The 14229-nt window shown below is 45.4% G+C and overlaps 1 protein-coding gene across 16 annotated transcripts in view; it reads right to left on the minus strand.

The window, feature by feature from the left end:
- Positions 1–14229, minus strand: part of SEPTIN11 (septin 11) — a 162475-nt gene that overhangs the window by 86112 nt on the left and 62134 nt on the right. For 8 of the 16 annotated variants that reach the window (XM_088660637.1, XM_088660636.1, XM_088660640.1 and 5 more), the window contains exons 6-9: positions 12825–12984; positions 11601–11769; positions 6770–6902; positions 5436–5623 (exon numbers count right to left, since the gene is read on the minus strand). In XM_088660637.1, the coding sequence (XP_088516763.1) occupies positions 5436–5623; positions 6770–6902; positions 11601–11769; positions 12825–12984 (650 nt within the window). Of the gene's footprint in view, positions 1–5246; positions 5624–6769; positions 6903–11600; positions 11770–12824; positions 12985–14229 lie in introns of those variants that run through there. The other 8 variants (XM_088660639.1, XM_088660641.1, XM_088660635.1 and 5 more) reach the window with 2 other exon arrangements.

Consider the following 14229-nt stretch of genomic DNA (forward strand, 5'->3'; position numbering starts at 1 on the left):
ATCATGGTTTGTTCCATCCAGGCAAACCACAATAGCTTAGGTAAAAAAACAGGTAACTGTGGTTTGGGCAAAACAAAGGTTTGGATGCAAAGCTAAGCTAACCTGCTCATCATTTGTTTACCTGCTTGCAGAAGGAAGGAGAAAAGCAGGAGCTGCATTAATAAACCACCATCTGTAGTTCAGCACATGTCTCTCTAGCTTAGCACATGACAAACCACAGTTCTTGAAAGAAGCTACAGTTAGCCTTCTCTCGCCACATGCAGCCTCCAAGAATATGAGCCCATTGGCCTTGATGAGGGAGGAAAGTGGAAACCCCTTCCCCCCACCCAAGTCCAATTGCTGGTGACTGCATGGAGTTCATGCGCACGTCCGTGTGTGGTTGTGGTGCATGAGAGTGTGCATTGTGCGGTGCATGAGAGTGTGCATTGTGCTCACACATTGTGACCCCTGGCTTAGCATTCTGTGTCAATGTGGCCACACTCTGTCAGGGGTTTATATCCTTGGGAGGACTCTCAAACCACCAAGGACACCCAACCCTGTAAATGGCAGGCAGCATACAGCATCTGGGTTGGCCAGGCGTGTCCTAACTATCCCACTGCATTTCAGGCTCCAGCACTACAAATCCACTTCTGGCAAATGACAGTGAGAAATAACTATCACAGGGTATGATTTAGATATGCAGCCCTGTGTGTGTCCTACATGCGTGTGTTGTTGCATGTATGAATAGCGCACATGCACAGGAAAGCTGAGCCAAACCACAGCTTCCTAGCACATGTATACATGCAGTGAAACACACATTACAACTGTGACCAGCCAGTCTAAGCCAGCCAGAATCTGTCCCCATGTTTGAAGCGGCAGCCCTTAACAGTGTTGTCTGCAAACTGCTCCTCTGGCTTGACAACTGCGATTGCTCCTCTGGCTTGACAACTGCAATGACAGTCTGAAGCCACGTGGGGGAACTCCAAACACATAAAAAGAAATAACCACCAAATGTTTTATGGATCTGCTACAAAAATAACCTTGAGAATTCCATCTTTCCTCCTCCTCCTCTCTCTCTCTCTCTCTCTCTCTCTCTCTCTCTCTAAAAGTTAATACTTTAGGTCCTTATCATTGCAGCAAAAAAGACAAAACAAAACCAAACCTGGAATATGTCCATAGAGCCTGATAAAAAAAAAATCTTAAGTTCTTGTGGCTCCCATTCAGCAGGCTCAGCCTTATCTCCTGGTCTTATCTCCTGGAAAGCTTTTTGGGATGTTTCTCAAAAAAGGGTTGGTTTCTGCAGGGATGCCAGAGTTGCCATTTTCAGGCTTCGCCCTTCCGTTAGCTCTAAACAGTACACCTCTGAGAAAATGGCACATCCAGGCCTTGCCCCTCCCTCCCCCTCCCTCCTAATTTTTCCTTAATGTAACACCTGCACTTCCCCTAACTGATCCCTCTTTATCAGGGGTCAGCAAGGTTTACCTCACCTGAGCCGGTTCACTCCAGCAGAGATCCCTCTGTGGGCCAGATTGCGCACATGCATGAGAGCGCACGCCCGTGATTTCCGGCATCTGCACAGTTGCAATTTCTGGCGCCTGCACAGACGTGTTTTTTGGTGGCTGCACATGCACAGATGTGATTTTCAGTGCCGCGGAAGCGGGTCCCTGTGCTGCATCAGTTTAGCGCAGCACGTAGGGACTTGTGGAACAGGCGGCTTGGTTCGGGGGCAGCTCATGGGCCGGTTAAAGGAACCCCATGTGGCCCATGGGCCTTAGGTTGCCTACTCCTGCTCTTTATAGTGAGCGAAGGGCAAGGGGTCTTGTTTGAGATTGCAAGTTTGAAACCCAGGTCAGATGTTACGGTTTATTTCATTTCTCTTTTTTTTACAAAATTCACTGTCACATCTCAGGCACATGCTCAAACGAGGAAGTAAAAATGTCAACCTAATTTATAGTCGAAGGTGGATGGCTTTAGTTCTGAGAAACAGAAAGGTGCTGCCTCATAAAATATTATTATAGAAGAGATTGTGCTTATATAGACAACAACGGTCTATGCAGCAACTACAGCTTTCTCTGAGCTAGGGATCAGCACCAGAAACTTCCTATTGCCAGGTTCAGCCCTGGAAGATGTGATATTATAGTAACATTAGGGAAATCCCTCTTGCACAGAGCGTGCTTTTCCTTCACCACTGAAGAACCGTAGCCAGCCCCACAGATCTGATGTTGGAGAAGGGTGTCTAAATCCAAGAAAAATTATCTCCAAGTGAAGCTCATTTCCACCTCCTCCCATTTTAGAAACTGAGCTTGGGACACTGAACATGGGGCTAAATAAACCAGGCATGGATGAGGAGCCTGAGGCCCTGACTAGCATGGGCAGAGCTCAGGACAATGGGAACTGGGAGCCAGCCATATCTAGAGGTTTACAGGCTTCCCAGTCCTGGTCTAAACCCGCCCTGAAGTTTGTCTGCAATCAATGGGAGAATATTCCTTCACAGCTCCCCAATGTGGGTTCTGCACAGCAGAATGTCTGACTGAATTGCACCCAAGCTCCTTAACTGCTCCACAATAAAAGTACCTTGTGAACAAGGCCAAAGGGGCACAAGGTGAGGTGAGATAGCCAGCCGATGCAGAAAATGTACAATTTTCCAAAAATGGAGCATTTTTCCTGTAATTTGCAAATTCTACTGAGTCCAGAGACAGACCTCCTCGACTAGGTCAAGCAATCACCATTACAGATCTTTGTAAGATATACAAAAAATAGAGTTTCTTCCATGTAAAGACAGCTTCAAAAATAATACTCTTTCAAAGAATCCTTCATTTAAAAAAAATATAACCTACATCTTGATTCCCCAACCCCACAAGGGAAGCACAGTCAGAAGCTAGAACAGTCAAAACGGACCTCGATCTGCTCATTTTTACAAATTGCATAATAGAACTTCGGTTATAGCAGAGAGGTAGCCTTGTTAGTCTGCCGTAGCAAAAGCAACTAAGAGTCTTGTAGCGCCTTAAAGACTTGCACTAAATTTGTGGCGTGAGCCGTCATGAACATGAGCCCAATTCATCAGATGTAGGAACTGCTATCCCCAGTTGGCAGGGATATATACTGCACAAAAATTTAACGGATCTACCAGAATCCTTTGCAACCCATGTCATTTGGCAACACCGTGTATGGAAATTAGTTTGGCCCCTGTGTTACATGATACTGATGTCATGTGACTGTTGTTGATTGTCTAGCCAAAATGGCATCTATCCACGCACAAAAGAAGCGGGAGTAGATCATGAGCAAGACTGAGGGACAGACCCCAAATTTTGCACAAGTTAAAAATAAACCTTCCAAAAAGATCCTAAGGGAGGGAAATTTAAAAGCAGTTCAGTGAGGGCAAAGTGTGGTCAATAGCCACAGAATGTTGGGTGGAAGGAAGGATGGAGGAACTAGTGTTTTGAAGAGCAGCGCTGACTGCAAAGAGCAACATTGTGTTGCAGATCCCTCTTGCAAAGAAGGATTGTGTCTTTAAGGTGTCTGTTGTTTTAGCTACTGCAGAAACTAAGCTTGGCCAGTATTCAGGACAAGTAAGAGAGAAAGAAGGAATGGGTAGGAAGATGCTCTTTGGTGGGTCAACTTCTGCTGGCAGAAGTGTAACTAAAAGGAGTTTCCACACCAAAGTTTTTGTGGGTGACCGGCACTCTGAAGCAGTGCGCCGGTCACTCACAAATAGACGTGTGCGGGGAAGGGATCAGGTCCCTGTGCCGATTGCCCTTCGCCCAGATGGGACTTGCAGCATCAGCCTGGAAGACAGAACTGGCCATGGTGGCTCTAAACTTGCAAAGAAGATAAGGAGAGACCTTTGGGGGTGCACATCCCTGGTTACATTCTCGTGGTGCGAGATTGCTCCTGTAACTCTCTTCAATGGTCGCAACACCTTTTTAAAAAAAAGGTCAACGCGAAAAAGGCAAATCTGTATACCTACATTGCAAGTACATAACCCTGAAGCCAGTAAATAGCTCCATCTGTTGCACTTCGCCCTTTTCAGTACCTTGAGACCTTGTAAGTGACCTGCAGGAGCACTCCGATGTTATAAAAATGCAACCAGGGAAGTTACGTAAGTGGCAAACACCACCCAAACCTGCAGATCCCAGGGGCCACTTGTACCCCAGCTGTGTCTTCTTAGGGTGCCATGCATGCATGATGGGGGAAGAGAAAGAGCTTATCGGCCCTGCTGTAGACCAGACACCTGTTAAGGTTCATGCCTAGTATGCTTCTCTCTTTCTCAAGAGACACTGCAACAATGCTTCGAAATTTCCCCTGAAAGGTATTTATTAAGAGGAAGCATACTGCCTTTGCATGTGCTACTGCTCCTTCAAGAAGCACTTGGGAGACTTACGCGCATAGCTCCAGAGCCCCATCCATGCACGGCACTCCCATTGCTGGTGCAGTTAAGTACGCTTACGTGCCTGCAGAACTTTTCTTCACTTCCGCAGCCAAGCAGCGGCTAAAGCTCTGACTGCAAATATGTGGGTCTGACTTGCTCCAGTGATGCCAGACTGCTGATTTTATTTTATTTTATTACTTTTACAATAAGAAGCATTGTACTGCAATCATAGCATACCCAGCACTCTTAATTTGTTTGGTTAGCAGAGGTGAAGAACTGGCACCAGATATGTAAGTTTATACTGTAACTAGAGTTACTTGCATGCTCTAACAGCCACTTTTTCCAAATAGTCGCTTTTGGCACTAAGTGACTCCGAGCTGAATATACCTCTGGCTGGTTATGAACACCGTATGAGCCAAGTCGTTGCATGCAGTTAAGGGGGTTGGGGCCACAGGATCACACCCTCCCTCCTGCCCGCAATACCTGAAGGTGAGGCGAGGGAACCCAGCGGCATGATCCTGCGGCCCAACACAATCACTTAACCACACAGCTAACACTCAGGAGAACCGACACCTCTGCATTGGCCCATCATGGCAAGGCTTAGGTTTTTACACAATGAATTAAGCACACAGACCTTTTGAAGCATCACTGGGAAAGACAGTGAGAGACAGACGGCTATGTGTTTTGCTTCGACAACAGAAAATCCAAGACTTATTGCAAAGTCAGTTCGGCCAATTGCTGGGTGGGCTTGCTTTCGGTCTCTGCTCTCCAACTGCTCTCTTGCTTCTTTGAACAAGCTAGTCAAGCTTTTACAAAATATTATTTAGGTACCCTCTGCATAAAAAAATAAAGCCGTTCATATTCCCTCCCCGCTCCTCTTTTAAGGAAAAAGCAAACAAACCTGTATTTTCTTTTATATTAAAAAAATCAGTCTGGGTTGTTTTTTTTTAAAAAAAGTGGGGGTGGAGGAGAGGGAGGGAAGCCCAGTTTCCAGTCTGATAATGGGAAGAAGCGGATACAGACATGCAACGGAAGACAGCACACTGGAACAGAAGCCCACAGAGCTCGACCTGAGACAATGGCTTACTTTTTCTTGTCCTTGTCTTTCTTGGTTTGTTGAGAGCCAGCCTGTTGCCCTTGTGACTGTAGCAGCTGGGCTGCCGCTTTCTTCTTCTGGAAGTTGCCCAGCTCCTCCTCGAGCTCCTTCTTCTTGTCGTCCACTTTCTTCTTCTCTTCCTGGTGAGTCCGCTTTAGGTGGTCAAACTTCTCGTGAAGCTGCCCAACCAGAAAGAAAGGGGGAGGTCATGGACACAGAGAGAGGCAGAGAGAGAGAGAGAGAGAGAGAGAGAGAGAGAGAGAGAGAGAACCGTTAAGTGCAGGGGGGAAATTGTATTAGTCCAAACCTGCTGCACAGGCTGAAAGGATGAAAGGGGCTTGAACAAGCAGACTCATGGCCTGTGGCCAGAGATCACAGCATCATAGAATTGTAGACTTGGAAGAGGCCACCAGGGCCATCTAGTCCAACCCTGCAGGAATCTTTCACCCAATGTGGGTCCCTAAGATTAAGGGTCTCCTGCTCTACCAACTGAGCTAGGTCTTAGCACCCTCTTCAAGCAGGGACAGGAGCAGAGCGTGTGAAACGTCAGCCCCCTTGATTGGGAAGCAGTTTGAAGACTGTGGATTGATCCACTCTGACATAAACACCAGGAGTTTGGCTGTGGTCGAGTGGTAGCGGTGCCTTCTACCTGATGAACGTTATAATCCAGACTGGGAACAGCCCTTTTCTATCTCCCTCTCTAGCCCCGCAAGTGACCTAGGTGACTCTGGTCAGGACTGACTATGGGCCCCTCCAGAAATCTTTTTATTATTATCGTGCATTCACAAAAACACTGGAGGTGGTTCTTTGTGATCTCACTTTCAATAGGGTTCATGCCTTCAACGCTTTCATGGGGGACATACTGCTTTGCTCCCAGTCAGTGCTTGCCCCATAGCTTCCTGCAAAAGCCCTGTAATTTTTTTAATACCACAAATGTCCTGGTTTTTCTTTTTATGTTCTGCGTTTTATTTGGGGCTTTATTTTTTTTGTCCTGTTTTTGCTGCACTACGCAGCATGAGAATCCAGTAACGTGGTAACTCTTGGGAAGCACTGCGGAACAACGAATATAGTGGCAGGATGTGCAGACCGTCCAGCATAAATCCACCACAAATGTGCTATTACTGCGACAATCATGAATGCACCCACACACAAAAAACACCAGTCTGGAGGGTCCCTATACATGATCAAGCCAAAAATAACTCTGGCTTGTGTTTTCTGCTTCACACAAGTGCTCCCATACGGACCCACTTGACGATTCCAAGCTGAATCATTCAGAATTGGGGGTGGGGATAATGTATTAAGAGTGAGGGGACGAGTCCACTTACATCCTTTTCTGCTTCTTTCAACTCGGCTTCTTTTTCCTTTACCCGCATGACGAACATTTGCCTCATTTCTTCCTCCTTTTTCTGGAGCTCACCCAGGAACTCATTCCTCTTGGCTTCGTAGGTCTCTTGCAGACTTGTTATGGAAGCACCCCGTAAAGATAGAGAGGACGTGGTAGTCATGGTCGTGGGCAGATAGAAAATAAAGCCAAACCTCATTAGCATCAAGGATGAGTAACATCAGTGGAAGAAGAACAACAACAAAATTAGCAGCTCCTGGTAAATCAGCTACGGTTGCACGACATGAGCCTATGATATACCTTGCAGGGTTATTGAAAGGATAAAAGTTGGTATGGGCATGGGAGGTTGCCTTTACACCAAACCCTCCCATAAGTCCATCTAATGTGTGTGTGTATGTCTTCCCAGGCCCGTTATCAGAGATCTGGGAGATGCAATAGGCGACTGAACTTGGAACACACACAAAACCAGGCAGAGGGTCTTCTCGGCAGTGGCGCCCTCCCATCAGATGTCCGAGATAATAATAATAATAATAATAATAATAATAATAATAATAATAATAATAATTTTATTTATACCCCGCCCTTCCCAGTCAAGACCGGGCTCAGGGCGGCTAACAACAAGAATATCAAAGCAAGCATAAAAGAAACAATTCAATTAAAATGCAGATTAAATACAATGTTAAAACTCAATTTTAAAATTAGGAATCTCCAAGATAACCAACTATGTGACTTTTAGAAGACGTCTGATTTTTGTGGCGTGGAAACAGCAAGTCTTCTTCAGTTGAAAAGTGTTTTTGAAAAGAAGCACAAAACTGGATGAAAAGCAAAGAAGGCCTGAGTAACTTCTACAACATTATTATTATTATTATTATTATTATTATTATTATTATTATTATTATTATTACTACTACTACTACTACTACTACAGTCCTAAAAGCCTGGGTGAAATAAAAAATATCTTGGCTTAGTGCCTAAAAACCAACATTGTTGGTGCCAGGCATTGTTCTCTGGGGAAAGCATTCCACAAACAGTGGGGGCCACTACTGAAAAGTCCACTCTCTGCACCTTCCTTGGATGAAGCGCCTGGAGAAGGCACCATTACCACTGCTTCTTCTGTGTGGTACAAAACTCTTCTTCCCTTCTTTTGCTTCACCCTCAGCAGAGCAAAACGCGACACTCATGCTGTGCTGCGCACAGACCCTGCCTCAGCTTCCCCCTTTCTTAGAACTATACCAAAGCCTCACTTGCCAAGGGGCTTGATGAAGTTTGCCTGATAACGGGGAAGTATCTACCGTAGTTCCTCTTGCCCCTTATGTGCTGGGTCCTTTGTGAAGTAAATGGTTTGTCACCACTTCTTTATCCAGCTTGGTTTCAAGAGTTCCTGGAATCCTTTCTGCTCCCTGTCAGGAAGCAAGGCTGGCTTGCTGAAGAGTCCAGGCTGGTTTGAAAAGATTAAAAGTGCCTGCACTTCATTGGAGAGAAACACATCTATTCGCCGACTTGCGCTATGAGACAAGAAGAAAGAACCCTTATCTGTGGTCCTCTGTCTCCTCTCTTTCTCCACTTCCTCTTTGCTATCTGAACTTGAAAATAAATAAAATTGCTACTTTTGGCTCTGTCCTACCCCTAGCCATCAAGCAGAAGCCATTTTGGATCAATTTGGCCAGAGGTTTTCAACCTTTTTGAGTCCATGGCTCCCTTGACCAACTACATTCTTTCTGCAGCACCCCTGTGGGGCTCGGGAGCCCAGTTATGTCACCCCTTGCCTGCAGAGCTGGCAACCTCTCATCCTTTTAAAAACACCCTCTCTTGTGGAGGATTCCCTCAGTCTCCTCTCCCCTCTCTTTGGGAGACTTCTTGGCAGCTGCTGCTGTCACCCCAGTCTCTGAGCTGCCCCCCTTGCCCCAAAGTGAGGTGCCTCCTCACACTGCCCCACAGGGGCACCCTGACCATCATTTGAAGCACCCCAGGGTGCCACGGTACACTGGTTGAAAACCACTGCATTTGGCAATTGCTGCCATTAACAAGACAGCATCTACAGGTCTTGCCAAGACTTTTAGGTCTGTGGGCACATTTGGATTTTTGGCGGAGTGGTGTAGGTGATAACTTCTCTGTTCTTGTCTCTCTTCTCCTCCTCCCAGACCAGATCAGCCCCCCCGCCCCAGAAGAGAACGAAAGAAATAAAGCGTGCTTCACTTTTATAAGGGATCTGGGCAAGTGTCAGATCCAGAAGAACTAATCTGAGACATGAAATGCAAATAGAACAGAAAGAGGAAGAGAGGAAGAGTATCATTCATCCAACCTTCTCCTTCATGCCTATGTATTTTCAAGGGATACAAAGGTAAACACACTTAAGAAGGCTTTGGAGTTATCAATGGATCTGCGGGCAACATGTTGGAGACTGCTGAGCTATAGTGTTGGATTTTGCAACAGGAAGACCCGGCTTAAAACCCCTTCTTAGCCCTGATGCTGACAGTGAGTCTTAAGAACCTAAGAAGAGCTTGATAGGTCAGGTCAGTTGTCCATCTACTTCAGCATCCTGTTCTCACAGCACACACATATAAAGTGGTACCTTGGTTTCCGGACATACGGTAATCCGTTTCGGAAGACCGTTCGAGTTCCGAAACGTTCGAAAACCGAAAGGGCGGTATGCAAATTTAATAGAGAAAATTGAGAAAAATAACATATACACTCAGCAGAAGCCGTTCGACTTCCGAGGCGCGTTAGGAAACGGAAGCATTTACTTCCGGGTTTACAGAGTTCGAAAACCGAAATGTTCGTCAACAGAAACGTTTGAAAACCAAGGTACCGCTGTACACACAATTATAGCTACATACCCATCTCTAGCTCTCTGTGCCAGCAAATGAATCCAATTACCATTCCCAGGAAACAGTGTGGATGCTTCTTCCCCCAATTAAATAACATATCAATGTTCATATACTATTTCTACAGTGGTACCTCAGTTTATGAACACATTTGGTTCTGGAAGTCTATTCATCAACTGAAGCGTTCCTAAAATGAAGCGAACTTTCCCATTGAAAGTAATGGAAAGTGGATTAATCTGTTCCAGACGGTCCGCGGAGTACTTAAACTGAAGCGTTCATAAACTGAAGCGAACTTTCCCATTGAAAGTAATGGAAAGTGAATTAATCCATTCCAGATGGGTCCGCGGCGTTCGTAAACTGAAAATTCATAAACCGAGGTGTTCATAAACCGAGGTTCCACTGTATATGAAACTGATTTAAGACGCAGTAGCAGATAAGCTGGAAGCAGAGTCTGGATCCAGACCAGGCAAAAGCTTGGCAGGCTGTGAGGAGAACCTGCTTAGCCACATGGACAGGGAGGAAAACAGGAGAGGGTAGGTGGGGGAACGAAAACCCGACATCATCTGCCAGTCGCTAGCGCACAACTCTGGCAGAGGGAGCCAAGCCTGCCTTTGGCAGATTAGACCAAGAAACCATCATGTTCAGGGGAAAAACAACAACCAGTGAACTGGGGTAGATGAGACCCAACGCTTTGCTCCTATGCTTGCGTAATTGAACAGAACACTTGTTGTTGCTCAGAGATAAACCAGGGCTGCTTTATAGATCTGAACTATTTTATACATTGACAAAAGAGATACTGGCTCAAATAGCCACTCATCCTGTTGCCCAGCAAAGATTAAGGATTATCTATAAAGGAAAGCAAAGTTTTTGTCAATTAAAGGAGTCTTCTCTCTCTTTTAGGCCACGGCTGGATTACCAAAGAATGTGTTTACAGGGAAACTAGCCACCTGGTAAGTTCCGTAGACTTCTTTGCAATGCTGACATGCACACATATCACTAATAAAATATATCCAGGGCTTTATGCATTCCTTGCATCTATGGGGATTGCCAAGCAAGCGCAGAATTTGACCTTTGGTACAGAGTCCACCATCTTGCACATCTCAGCTGTCTTTCCCTTTACAGCCAAGGAGATAAAATTTGAAAGCATATGGGGAGGATTATGGTGTGGCCTCATCTCAGAAGCGACAAGAGGCTGGGAACCGTTATCAGGAAGTTGTTAATCATTATTTAATAGCTATAACGCCAGCCATAGGATAATGTCTTTGGTCTGCATAGCAGAACAGTGGAAGGGCTGGTTCTGTGGGTCAACATAAGTACTATTCAACCAGCCGATGAGTCCATCCCCTTCTATTAGGGGGAAATGGGGCATTACCTCCCCAACTTCGGCCTGTCCACAGTTAGCCTCCATCTACCTGCCTCCTTACCTACAACCAGTCCAGGTGGGGTGGGGTGGGGGAACTGCCTACCATTTACACCATTTACTCTGGTCTCCTTGCCTTCTGCCACAATTGGCATTACCCACCACTGTCCCCTTTCCTATGAAAGGAATAACCTGGAACCCGAACTGTTATGACTAACTGCCAAGGAAAGACAGTCTCCGAACTCTCTCTCTCTCTTTCCCCTACAAATCCATAATTATATTGAACCTTGGTGTGGATTTAATTAAGAGCTGCTATGGGAGCCATTCTTGCCTGAAAAGCAAATATGAACTCATCATCATCATCACCATCGAGCTTTTAAGCATTCAAAGTGCTTTGTGTGTTTGTTGTAATCCTCACAACAGCCCTGGAAGGTAGGTCAATACATTATCCCAAAATTGCAGAGGGTAATTGGCTTGCCTAAAGGCAAGCTTGGGAACATGGCAATGCTCGAAACGAGCTGTGCCACTATGCTCATCACATCTGAAATTCTTACAGCAGAATGCCTTGGGCAACTGCTCCAGAAATATACTCAGCTTTCCAAGCCGGTTGGGTTTTGCAGCTTCCTTACCTGAATGGTTTGCTGTCAGGGTCTGTGTCTTTGAACCCCATCTCTTCCAGCTTGCAGCGGCGATAGAGTTCGTAATGTCGGCTGTGAGTCTGTTCCCTCAAGTCCTCCATGTTCACTCTTATGAGCATTTCACGCAGCTTCACAAAGTCACAGTGGTTTTCATTTTCAACTACAAAATAAAAGGGCTCCCTTTAGCAAGGTTAAAACTTATCAAGGTTCTCCCATCTTCACTCTCCCCAATTCCTTTTCTACACACAAAAGCCCTGATTTCCCCCCAGGGAAGATACTAGTCATTAGACCAGTTCCATCACTCCAAAGGATTTTCCTATGAGCTTAAGGCACTTCACATGCAATACTTCAGCAATAGCTACAACAACCCTGTGAAGTAGGCCAGCATTCTTTACAGATGGGAAGCGGAGTTGGAGAGCTAATGACTTGCTTCAGTTAGTTCATGAATGAGTTGACTTTTTCATGAATCAGGCTACAGCTGCTCTGAAAGGCACCAGCTTATATTTCTTTGCAAGAGACACAAGAAACAGAGCATATATATTAAACAAGCCATAGCTTTCCAAACAGCAGTTGTTCCCAGCTGTCATTTCTGGTCTTCACTTTTATAGTACTGTATTGGAGTCTCCCATGTGTCCCAACTAGAAGGCAGTTTCTAAACTATCACTCTGTGCCCCCAGTGAATGCTCCCTTTTGCCAGTTGATTGTTCCAGTTTACAGAGAAAGGAGACTCGGCCTCCATGCTTCAGCAATGGGCCCCCTCTGGGTTCCTATCCCATGGTGTTAAGGTTGCAAACATTTTAGCGTCTGGTAATGTGTAGTACTGTATAGTGCACCTGTAAATAGCACAGTGCACAACTTTACCCAGGCCAATGCATGAGTATGGATTTGAACTCGGGCCTTCAAGTCAGAAACTCTAGCCAGATACCCAGTGCAAGAACTCCTCGTGCAAACAGCAGATCCAGAAACTGCAATCTCCAGGCCAAGCACAAGGGCAGCTCCACAGAAAGTGCACTGCAGTAATCTAAATCCTGAAGTTACCGGTGTCTAAAATACTGTGGTTAAAACTCTCCCAGTCCAGGAACATAGCAGGCACAGCCGGTAAAAGGTGCTTCTGGGAAAGGGAGTTTGCAAGTGAAAGGGAAGGTTCCTGGATCTGACACAGCTTTTGGGGTCCCAGCTAGCATCTTAATATGCTCTCCTCTGCAGCCGACATACCTTGCACGACTCCCCATGGGTATTGCCTGGCCTTGGACATCTTATTGCCAATTTTCACTTCTTCGGTGCTGCCAACCACAGCAAACGGGAGGTGGACCTGCAAGGCAAGAGGCAGAGGAAGACCATGGGAGCCTTCAGTTGCTTTGCCAGACATATTTTCCTTAAATGGAAAAAAAAGCGAAGTAAAAGCAGTGGGAAGAAAACACTTCAATAGACAACTGTGCTGGCTTTCACCGATTTAGAAGTTGTCCAAGTGTTTCTGGAACACAGCCTAACGTTTCAAAGAAGGGGGTTGGTGGGAATCAAGGATAGCAAAGCAGCAGATCAAAACAGTCTCCTGATATCTGAGTGGTATTATAGGCTGAGTGAGTTGGTTTCTTCTTCTTCTTTGGTGGCCTGATTCTCTGGTTCCCTTTTGTTTGTGTGTTTAGAATTGAATATTGGTGGGAGACTTTCTGTTGTCTGCTTGTTTTGCTCTTAGGTTTGTTGAGACCAAATATATAAGGGTATATGCTCCCATGTTTTTACTGTTTCTTTGCTGGCTTTCATTTGATATAGAAAATCTTAATAAACAGTCTTAACACATGCACACCCAACGAAACAGCTTCCTTCCCTAGGAATAACACAACCTTAGCATTTGCACTGGGCAGTATTTGGATACATAATAATAATAATAATATAAATATAAATATAAATATAAATATAAATATAAATATAAATATAAATATAAATATAAATATAAATATAAATATAAATATATATTTTTTTTGTATCCCACCCATCTGGCTGGGTTTCCCCAGCCACTCTGGGTGGCTCACAATAGAATACTAAAAACACGATAAAACATGAAACATTAAAAACTTCCCTAAACAGGGTTGCATTCAGATGTCTTCTAAAAGTCAGATAGTTGTTTATTTCCTTGACATCTGATGGGAGGGCGTTCCACAGGCGCCACCACTGAGAAGGCCCTCTGCCTGGTTCCATGTAACCTCACTTCTCACAATGAGGGAACCGCCAGAAGGCCCTCGGAGCTGGACCTCAGTGTCCGGGCAGAACGATGGGGGTGGAGATGCTCCTTCAGGTATACTGGGCTGAGGCTGTTTAGGACTTTAAAGGTCAGCACCAACACCTTGAATTGTGCTAGGAAACATATGATTCAGTACTCATCAGTATCCCACATGCTTGACATGGGGAGCAGTAAGCAACTAGGTAGAGTACTGAAAGCATGTCCCTAATCACTGGGAATCTTATTCAGCCTCTCATCTCACTTCTGAGGTTAGTTGGCTGTATAGTGGTACCTCGGGTTACAAACGCTTCAGGTTACAAACTCCGCTAATCCGGAAGTAGTTACCCTTGGGTACCTTTGCCCCAGGATGAGAATGGAAATCGCGCGTTGGCGGCTGGC

This window comes from Zootoca vivipara, chromosome Z1 (genome assembly GCF_965207765.1).
Source record: "Zootoca vivipara chromosome Z1, rZooViv2.hap1.1, whole genome shotgun sequence".
Classification (NCBI taxonomy): domain Eukaryota; kingdom Metazoa; phylum Chordata; class Lepidosauria; order Squamata; family Lacertidae; genus Zootoca; species Zootoca vivipara.